The sequence below is a fragment of the Sinocyclocheilus rhinocerous genome, unplaced genomic scaffold (assembly GCF_001515625.1).
Source record: "Sinocyclocheilus rhinocerous isolate Xijiao unplaced genomic scaffold, SAMN03320098_v1.1 scaffold576, whole genome shotgun sequence".
NCBI classification, from domain to species: Eukaryota; Metazoa; Chordata; class Actinopteri; order Cypriniformes; family Cyprinidae; genus Sinocyclocheilus; species Sinocyclocheilus rhinocerous.
This window is the reverse complement of record NW_015662167.1, coordinates 3,301,214-3,312,656: the sequence shown is the minus strand read 5'-3', so window position 1 is coordinate 3,312,656 and position 11,443 is coordinate 3,301,214. Positions and strand designations below refer to the sequence as shown.

Here is an 11,443-nt window from a genome sequence, read left to right as displayed (position 1 = left end):
ACCCTTTGCCTTGCTGTTTCGGACTGTGTTTGCACCTCGCCTGGACTATTGCTCATTTTATTGGATTTCCCCTCTTGTCAAGCCCTTTGGATTATGTTCGCTGTTGATCGACCTACGCCTGTTTATCGGATTACTCTTGTGTCTTGCCCTCAATATACCTGTTGCCATTGTCTGACCATCACCTGACCATCACCTGACCATTCTAATGAATAAAGCTTCGTAAATGGATCCGCACGTCTCGCGTCCCTGTCGCCCCGTTACACCCGGCCAGCTGCAATTCCAGGTTTTCAAACAGAGATGGCGACAAAGAGGCAAAACTTATGGACTGCAGCTTTATGTCCAAGTAAGCATTATCTGAGACTTAGTTCTGAGTTCTTAATAATAGGTGTGTAATGAGTGATAATTAGGGACAGGGTGAACAGTGAGTGAGCAAAGAATGTGTAACCAAAAGCTCGGCTTAATCATCAAATAAAAGGCTCTGACTGATGTGGAATGTTCTCTCAATCCCATTGGCTCTTCACTATGGGTCTATATAATAGGTTTGGAAGGCATGTGGATCTCATTTGGAGCCGAGTTGTGGTGTGGAAGAGCGACATAGTGATTTGGTAAGGTTGGTAGAAGTAGCCCTTGCAGGTCAGTGCTTATAAATTTCATCCACCCCCATCGACTCCCCAGAACCTTTTACAGTAAAACTTCCCCACGGCAAGTTTTTCCCAGCACAATCTGACAGCAGCTGCTGTATCTCTACTGCGCAGGAGCGTACACTGCGAGTATCCCCTATTTACAAGACTCCCGTCCAGAGAGAGCCAGAAAGGAGGGGAAGAACCCGCTACATTTGCATGTAACTTTTAGATTCCTAAAAAAAAACAAATGCAGAGAGAAACAGTGCGTCTGGCAGGCGTCCCTATTTCCCATCTGTATTGGATTGAGGGTTTTATGTCTCCGCAGAGTTTCCAGTGCCGTAAAGCAGCACACCCCCTTTTCAGTTCATCAAGCTTTAAACCATCTGCACTGGAAAAGATTGAAGCATTAATGTACTCATATACACACCATAAGCTAAATCAAAAGTGGGCACTTCAGAAGATTGCAGACACTTACAGAGAGTTTGAGCCTAATCTGAAACCCTCTGCACAGTTTCGATGCTCTAGGAACTCTGGTGTTTAGAGAAAACCCGGCCAAGTCTGCAAATGGCAGCTGTCCAATGACGTGCATTAGCATTCCTTTTTTTATGCATAGATGCATAGTCAATGGGTATGATGTATATCGACTGCCATCTGACAGATGAGCTTCACAGACAACCAGAGGTCTGTTGGCACATCACATCTAAACAAAGGAACCTGCTCAACTCTTGTTCTTTCTGTTAACAGAGAGGAGGACAAATTATATTAGCTCTTACGATTTTGTTATCCTGCCATGACTTATTTGGGTCAAGACTTAGAGCAGTGAGATAATCATGTGGGCCCAAGCCGGTACGTGATTTTAGCATAGGACCTTGGTGTAAAAAAAAATGCAAATTTTATTTACCAAATTGCAGAATCGAATACATATATTGATTTTTGTTTTGTCCAGCAAATCAATAATTTTCATTTGCATATTATATACTATGTCATGGCATGAATGTACATCAGTATAATTATATTTTTGTTTTGTTTTTAATGACCTAAAACAGATGGTAGTGTGACGTTTTGACCTTGCAATCTATGCACAAGGAGTAGAAATAAAGAGTAAATAAATAAAACGAAGCAGAGGGGGTTTGTTGTAATTTTTAAAGCCTCAATGAATTTCAGGGTTATATCAAACTGCAGTTTCATACGAATTACACTAGACATTTGTTTATGCTTCTCAGTCTTTTTAAACATTACAGAACAACACGATTAACTTCTCCAATTCCAGCAATAAATCAACATGTCTAATTGAGCCTTTGCACCTGTCACTGTGATATTTAGTTAATCCAGGATGATTACAGAATAATACACTGTTCTTTGTAAACATTATTGGCCTTAAATGACAGTGATTTAAACACAGAATCCTTGCTGTATTGTATTTACTGCATGCGTAAAATGTTTTCAAGCATCAAAGCGTTAAGTAATTGGCAAGATTTCCCATTTACAACAATATGCACTTACATTATTGTTTTTTCTGTAATGAAATTGATATTTTATGCACTGGTCACTGCATAGTCAACAGCTCCCGCAGACTGCGCTGCATACTTATGAAGGCCTTTTCCCTGGCTGATGCAAATGAAACAGCCCTTACTTTCCTCCAATGACACCTGATGTGATTAGTATGCAACAGCATGTGACGGGACGGGAGCTGTGATTTTGGACTTTGCCAGTGTTCCAGGTGTCCGGTGGAGTCTCCTGCCCAGCTGCCCCCTGACCCCACCTGGCACCTTCCATATGTGCCCTCTCTGCCACCTTCTGTCACAGTGCTCCCACACTGGCCACCCGCTTTATATTTGTGAAGCACGGCATGAAAAGGGCAACCTTCTCGGGGAAAGATTCATGTCCGAGGTGGGGAAAAAAAGCACAGGCTTGCTCTTCGGCATTACAGGTGGCAATCTACATTTATCTGAAAGCCTCATTGAGGTGAGCACATATTGAATACCGAAATGGATGTCTCTCAGCAATAAGGTCAAGACAGTAAAATACGAAAGTGCACTACTCAATTACGTGGCAATAGAATCATCTAGCTCTGTATCGCCACTTTCTCGGGAGGCTGCCGGTGGCATCACTGTCTCTGGTTACCTGACAGGAGTTTGCCAAAGCAATTCTGAAGATAATTAAGTCATAAATCTTCCACCGGCACCCGACAGAGCACGAGCCAGATTACCAGACCCAACTCTGCATAATGTAACTCAGTCATACAATGGTTCCCCCATCTGATAAGGAACCAATTCATTTCCTCAGGTATTAAGCAAAGCCTGACTCATGTGGTACTGCTCACCTTGGGCTAATGAAATGGATAAACAAACAGTATCTGGAGTGTATAATGCTGAATGACACAACAGAGTACGGAGTGAGCTGGCAGATGAAAACGGCATATGGGTCGGCCGTTTATCTGGGTGTGCCAGACTCTCACGCAGAAAGCTAATGGCCGGGAGCTAATGTTGCCAGGAGTTTGCCGTGATGGGCAACAACTGTTACGCTCAAACAGTGCATTGGACTGGAAACATGCTAAGCAAAATGAAATATATACAGTGCCGTTCAAAAGTTTGGGATCAGTAAGATGTTTTATGTTTTTTAAACAAGTTTCTTATGCTCATCAATGCTGTATCTATTTGATCAATAATACAAAAAAAAAAAGAAATTGTGAAATATTTTTTGCAATTTAAAATAACATTTTTTTTTTAAAATATACTTTAAAAAATAATTTATTCCTGTGAAGCAAAGCTGATATATAGCTTTGCTTCATCTATCTATCTATCTATCTATCTATCTATCTATTTAAAAAAAAAATCTGACCATCTGTAATACTAAGGAATGGACTATTAATACATTAAATATTTTCATCAATTTGTGTCATAAAAGAAATGTACCACACAGTAAAACTGTAAATTATATGTAAAAGTTAAAACTTTGCAAGTATATGGGTGGTCATGTTATGCAATTTTATGCAAGTATTATGAACTAACAATTAACTTTTTTATACAGCATTTTAATGTAGAATAAGGTTTATTTATAGAAGTTATCTAACATTTAAAAATAATAACAATTAACATTAACTCAGATTAATAAATGCTAAGTGTACTGATTTTATTTATTTTTGAATTTATTTTAAAAACATAATACATTTTAAATGGTTAATTTGTTAACTATACCAAATTTGGCTGATTTGTAAAACTATCAGTAAACAATCTCCCTGTTGCAAAATACAGTGCTGCAATGAATTTAGGACATGGCAAATGATGTAAAGCTCAAGCACATGGTGCTTAGTGAACATCGCTGACAGAATTGTTGATTTTTCAGTTTCCATTCATCCATCTCTTCATGGGGAAGAACAGAAATATGTATAGAGTGAAGCTGACTGAGCCATGTGGCTCTATTTCCATTCATGGGGAGAGGTAAGTTAAACGACCCCTTGAGTGGCACTTCCCAAGTGCTTCCCGACAGTAGGCAAATCACAAATTGCAAGCGATCTGTCACACACTGCTCTAATAAAACTTCCAGAGAGAGGGACATCCAGGCGGACATTTTCTATCCTTGCCCTGATATATGCCAGTCTCAAGTGTGTGTGTTAGAGTAAAGTGAAGGGCCTGGAGTCAGTTTGGGTTTACTTGATGACTGATTAACCTTGCTTGCCCTGTTGATGCAGAGCTGCAGGGAACAAGGGAGGAAAGCCAAGCAGAAGGGAAAGGTAAAAGCTGTCTTTGTGTCTCCAGCTGCCTGACACAGACTAGCACTATTACAATTTGCCTTCATTCCAGTTTGCCTCTGTAAAATTGTCTCAATAAAACATTGTGCCTTTCTTCAATACGGCTTGTGAAGCTTTCTGGTGTGCCATAATTAAGACAAATCACTAAACTAATAAAGGCAAAGCATGCTGTTTCTGTTTAGACCTCCGAGGGACACTGATCCAGATTGCTGCTTATGCTGTTGTTGTTGATTATCATCACACTAATTTGTATAAGGACACTTAAGCCACTTAATGTATGCACATCACTGCATTACAACAAATTATCAAACCAAGTGGTCATTGCTTTAAAGCAATAAATAAATATGTAAATGATAAAACAAGATACTGTTTTAAAAAAGACAAAAGGAATGCAGAAATTAAACATGGCCATAATTTTAAGTGTGGCTTAAGTACATCCTATTTATTTTTGGGGGGGCTCAATTTTATCAGTAATACTCATTCAAGCTACTTCAAACTGAATTTAATTTCATCCATTAAACTCAAAGCCATTGAAATAAGAGGTTGGCAGTTTTTTTCTGCCATTTGATCCTCTGATGAAAAAAAGTTTGAGGGTCTTTAAAAGGTTAAAGGACCCTTGACAAAGTTTTACAATGACCTAGTTCATTCTGCCCATAATGTAAGTTATATAATAAGTTCTCACTTTTTTACAGAACAAAGTGTCTAAGTTGAAAATGTCAACTTTTTTTCAGGATCAGTGGTTTTGCTCCATGGCCCACATTATGCACTAGACGTGAAGTGGTGAATTAACAGTACTAAAATTGTTTACCATGAATGTGTTCACAAACAAACATTTTTTTATTGCTACCGTTTATGCATACTGAGTGCAAATAGCCAACAGGTAATCTGGCGATCATCCACCATTGCTCATCTATGTTACATATTATTAATAATAAATTTTATTTCTATATTTACACTTTGCATCTACAGTATAATTATTTACACTTAATGTAAACAACCAACAAATGTATTTGCAAAAGAATATGGGGAGTTTTTCTCCTTTTTTTAGAAGTTGATAAGCATATTTAACTTACGTGCAATTATATGGTTAGTAATTTATTGTTTTTGATGTTCACAACCCTATCACATCCTCTTTTTGGGTCACGACCCACCGGTTGAGAACCACTGGCCTAGATAATAAAAACGTTGTAAAAAAACAAACAAATTCCTCAGCAGTGAAAAATGGCCAAAGAAAGTGAACCATACCAGCTTTTTGCAGCTTTACTCACAACTACATTCTGGGTCAATGCAGAGAACACTACCAACCTGATACTTAGCGGGCAGTCTGGTCATAATTCATCAAGATCTGGAAAATAACTCTCCAAGGCCAAGATCATAACACTCTCCCCATAATAGCAGTGTTTATGAATTGTTCATCCCTTAATAAGTGTGCATGAGGACAGTTTAAGCCCATGATGTATCACCCATAAGTATAACTCGTGCTTTAAAGGCTGTCCAGCGTACAAACATTCAGAGTTTTGCTCCCTTTGTCTGCTGTTCTTTTAGCCATTTGAGTAAAGCTTCAACTGTACTGTGTGTGGGATCATGACGGACAGTGTGAAAAGGCCTAGGTGAAGATGATAGCGTAAGCTGTGGAGAAACTTCTTGAAAACAATTGCCTGAGAACAGAGAGAGAATGCGGAGAGATTAAAAAAATAGGAATTTTAATTGACGACAAATCTCATCGTCAAGCCTAAGATCTAAAAGGGGGCCACTCGGATAAGAAAACAAATACGGGTTTTTACGGTAATCACTTCTAATTTTCTTATTTGTTTGTTTCTCTTGCAGAACACACCTCTCCTCTTCAGCAGCCAGGCTTAAAAACGTGTCTAATTAATGCTTGCACATGGATACGGACAAAAACGCTCACCGCGAGCACAAAACGAGAAGGGGGAAGCTCGAAGCCGCCTTTGCTAATGAGGGGTGACAAGATGTTTATGTAACCCCAAAGCCCTCCAATCCAGACGAAATTAAAGACCCGGACAGCCTGACCCAGGCCCCTCAGTCCTAGTGCCCTGTCCCAGGGGGCCCGGTCCGCTAACAGGGAGCTGGAGTGAGTACTTTCACAGCTCCCCCTGATGGAGGTCCGGGGCTGCTAATCCAAAGTGACAGGCGGAGCGGGGGTAGGACGTCCCAACAGCAGGGAGGAACCCCAGAATGAAGAAAGCACAGGTTAAAGCAGGGCACTGCCGAGTGAAAACATACGGGGAGCAATCTTTCTATAAACATTTATATAAAAGCAATAGTAATTCATTATGTAAAAAGTACTAAAGGAGCCATATACTCAGCTATTATCATGGGACAGCTTAATTATTATACTTGTTTCTCTAACTATATATTTGTACTGTACATATTTTTATTTTCTATTGATTCTTATATATAATTCTGTCTGTAGCTGTGATTTCAGTTTACACAGAAGATCAATAACTAACAACTGTATGCTATCCTTGCTTAAACTATAGCAAAACCGCATGTTTAATTCTAAGATCAGAGAGAGAGAGAATTATCATGCTAACCTACTGTTCCTCTTCAGGAACTCGAGCTGCGTCGAAAACGCTAGGGGAACGCCTTCTGCGACCCACGCTCTGAATCACATGTGAAATCAGTCCAATAGCTGAACGGGACGTCACGGCGGATGACGTCATGACCAGACATGCGAGCCACTCCCGGCTCTTCCGTTCTCTCGCCCTAGTTGTGCAGTCTTCCACACAAGGCAGAGACTTGGAAGTCTGGCGGCGTGGGCATTCTCGTTCCCCTAGCGTTTTCGACGCAGCTCGAGTTCCTGAAGAGGAACGTCTCAGGTTACGTATGTAACCCTAGTTCCTCGAGGGAACGAGACGCTGCGTCTCTGTGCCATACTTCCGGCATCCCTGCCGGCGTTTGCTTCATTCCTAGAAGCTGACGCTGGCTCCGCCGCACGTGCTTTTATAGCTTCCTGGTCATGACGTCATCCGCCGTGACGTCCCGTTCAGCTATTGGACTGATTTCACATGTGATTCAGAGCGTGGGTCGCAGAAGGCGTTCCCCTAGCGTTTTCGACGCAGCGTCTCGTTCCCTCGAGGAACTAGGGTTACATACGTAACCTGAGACATTTTTGGTTAAAGAAACCTCAAATAGGTCATATAATAAGAAATCACATTCATCTTCTGAGATAAAATTGCCTGATGTTCTATGAAAATATATTGTAATTTTCACAACCTAAAACTTCCTTGTTAGTACAAACACAACATTTACTGTATTGACAACGCAAAGCTAAAATCGCATAACATGACCACCCATATTTATACATTAATGTCTAATAGGTGATCAGAAATCTAGTCCACCCAGTATGTAAGCACCAAAGTACACCACCCAGGGCTGTTACTCCTTTTGCAAGCAATGAGAATGTTTCTCAAAATCACTGCAATAAATGTTTATAAATGTATCTCTATAGAAGAAAAAAGCCTAAAATGACTGAATGAAAATAATGGGGTTGAATTAAATGAAAAATACAAATACAATTACTGAAATATTTAACAAAGGCTTTTAAGTTTTAATTGCAGCCCCAGTATGATTTTATGAGCAGTAATGTAACATAAATCTAAGGTTTGGGTAAAATGGTACAAATTCTCGGCAGTTCTCCAAGAATATGTGGACCCATAAAGCTTGGGGAAAAAGTTGGCTTTCGTTTCAAAGATGCTTTTCAGCTGACTCAGTTGAACCAAATCTAACAATCCTTCTGATTTCAGCCGATCAGTCATTTCTTGTTCAAAGACACAGTGAAAGCCTCATCATTCAGCTCTCATGGCAGTTTCACATACCCTAAATGTCTCAAGTGCACTAAGTGTAACTGTTGAGAGACTGAATGTAAAGTTGAAGTCTTTACAGGATCCCCCTGTCAGTTTATGAGAGCGAGTCTGAATCCGCCCTGGACCTCTAAGACCTGCTGTGCACATGCATGTTTTCTAACTCGAGTTTCAGTGACAATATTTAGCATGTTGTCTCTCTTCCCACATGCTTTTTGCACAACAGATTGGATAAAACCTCCCCTTAGTGATGCAAATGTTGAAAAATTGTTGCATTTTGATGTTAGCGATGTGTCACAACCAATTAAAAAACTGTCAAACACTAGAACAAGGAGCTTTACTAGGCTAAAGCGGGGATGGGTTTGATGATCTGTCTGTAGCCAGCAGGGATGAGGAACATAAAATAATGGCTGTCCCTGTTTGAGCCCCTAAGAGCTCCCAGTACCGATCTGGCACGATCAACTGCACATTTCATACAGACACTTAAAGTACAAATCAATGCTGCAGCCCCTCTGAAATAATTGGAACACAGTAATCTAAACCACAATGGCATGAGTGGGAAAAAAAAAGCAGTCTTCTGTTGCCTTTGCAATGGCAGCGTCTGATTGTAAGATGTCTCCCAGCCATGGCCACTGCTTCAGGACTGGGGGAAAAAACGGTTTGTCTAATCAGTAGCAAGAAGCTGTTTTTCATTAAAAGTCATCATTGGCTGGAGAGATCTCCTAGGCTCCGGATACTCTGTCCCACTATGGTTTGGGTCCGATTCAACGTGCATCACGTTGAGTTTTTGGGAATTATGTCTAATCTCATGGTGACATGGTGGCATGTGAGCCAAAGAGTGTAATCAGGAGGTAACAAAGCGAGTTACACAGTATTCTGTTTAACTCTCTATTGCACAGTGAGTTTAGAATAGCTGGCCGCCTAATAATGTGAGCGTAAATAAACTATGAAAACATTAGGATAGTTATGTGGTAGATATGAAATTTTCTAAAATAACTAGTCAGTGATTTACCTAACTTAAAGAAGCGCTAAATAATTAGGCTGGTTTCAGATTCAACCTACTCTGATCAGACAGGTTTCTTAAGAAAGAAGAAACTTGAAATTAGAAACTTTTAAACTTGACTCTCTGTCTAAAAAATGCAATGCAATGCAATGCAACAAAAAAAAGCTAAATAAAGTCAAACAGCTAAACCATGGCACACTTAAACTACAGCTAAAAATAAAAAAGTAAAAGTAATAAATTAAATTAAAATTCATGATCAGCTATTATGTTCAAACAGGTTAACAAAAAAGAACAGGTGAATTTGAAAGAGTTAAAGGAATATGAACATCCAACATGACAGATTTCTGTTGTACCAAAGCAACCACCTGGTTAAAAAAAAATAAATAAAAAAATTACTGAAGGTGTGGACTTACCAGCCTGGTTAGTAGTGATGTTGACTGATGCATATTGGGGTGAGTAAGGGCTCTGGTCTGATACTCCATTGACAGCCTGGACTTCAAACGTGTACTGGGTGTGGGCCAGCAGGTCACTTATGAAGACCCGGGTGTCTGTGAGTCCCAGCTGGCGTGGAACGAACTGAACATTGTCCCCACAACGCGTGCAGCCCCCTCTGCCACCTCCGCAGCTCTTGCAGATGATGTTGTAGACAACGTCATCACGACCACCAGTTTCCCGTGGAGGATTCCACTCCAGCATCAGCGATGTCTCGTTCACACTGGAGATGACGTTTTGAGGAGCCGAGGACACAGCTGGAAAAACAAACAAACAATATGTACAAATTAATTTTTTTGCGACTTGAAAGCTACTACAGTTTGTTTTTTTTAAATATTAGTTATTTATAGTATTTGTTTAATATATAAATACATTAGTTCAATTAAATGTATTTATTTTATGTTTTTATTATTATTTGGAATATGCGATATATATTTTTTTTAACTAAGTGTCTTTTTAATTCAAATTAACTACAAAAAAATCCAAACCTGAAATCCTGCTTTTACTAAATAAACAAACAAACAAACAAACAAATAAATAAATAAAAATTCACACTTTCATTGAGATGATATTGGAGTGATAAATAAATGAAGGTAAGAAAAGGATGGAAATGTTAGTCAGATTTGAACCCCCAACACAGCCCAAATGAATCAGAACTACCACTAAGCCACGGCTCCGTCAACTTTGGAGGGGACTAAATAATACAGTGAAACTATGTACTGTGTGCATTTCCATGTGTATTTTCTTGTGTATTTCCATCATGCTAATTGAAATTACGATAACATCGCACAAATCATAGGCTTATTTGCGTCTAGTGAAACTATTTCCGCGCTGTTCCTGTGTTTGTAAACATCATTTGCGTTTGCTCATGCACACGCACAGCGCGTTTGAAGGAGAGTAAGAGCACACCAAACAAACGCACCTCCAAGATCTCCTTCTGACTGACAGCCCAACTAAAGCTAACAATACCCTGTGTTTATCTTCAGCCGGCATGTGCTCCCAATTACTCTGGGTACTCCTCTAGGGGCATATGAGGTAATCAAGAAACAACTCACTGCCTTTTGCCCTTTTTAAAAAGCCCAAAAAATGCAAGGCTCCAATTGATTACTTTTTACAGTCATGAGCCATTAAGACGAACCTCTGTCTTGAAACTATAGCTTTGTCCCACGCAAAACTGTTTCTAAACATCCCACTCCCAGGTTAGTGGGCGGTAAAGGCTGCCATTTCCTCTATTTAATCAAGCCAAGGCCCACTGAGCTTCAACTCTGCGACACGATGCTGCTCTCTTATGCACAACAGCTGCTCTCCTCCTAGGGCCAAGCTATTGCAAATGGCTTTTGTAAAAAAAAAAAGCTGTCTCGTTCTTCTCTTTCTTTCTCCTTCTTCTCTGCCCCCACCTTGCCTCTTTCAGGGGGAGACAAAAACATGACGCTCATGACAGCGTAAGGAGCTGCCTGCCTCTCTTTCTTCGTCTTCATGGTCTTATCTGTTTCAATAATAGTGCCACAGGTCTGTTTTTCCCTGCCTGATCTGAAGTCAGTGAGAATTAACAGAAAAGGCTGCTGTTTGCAAGCGATGGAAAAAGAGGTGTGTTGTTGACTATGCTGTAGGGATAATGACAATGAAAATGAGCCAGAGAGGTTAGGCAATAATCACATTTTCCTAACTTTCACTCGTGAAGAATTGGTGTGTTTTGTCTATTTAAGGGAATCATGTTGTACAGATTTACTATTCAAGATTTTTTTTTTTT

At 39.9% G+C, this 11,443-nt stretch overlaps 1 protein-coding gene across 1 annotated transcript in view; it reads right to left on the bottom strand.

Moving 5' to 3' along the window:
* Positions 1 to 11,443, bottom strand: part of LOC107727812 (ephrin type-B receptor 2) — a 143,230-nt gene that overhangs the window by 29,417 nt on the left and 102,370 nt on the right. The window contains exon 5 of the mRNA XM_016537810.1: positions 9,615 to 9,950. Coding sequence (XP_016393296.1) covers positions 9,615 to 9,950 — 336 coding nt within the window. The remainder of the gene's footprint in view (positions 1 to 9,614; positions 9,951 to 11,443) is intronic.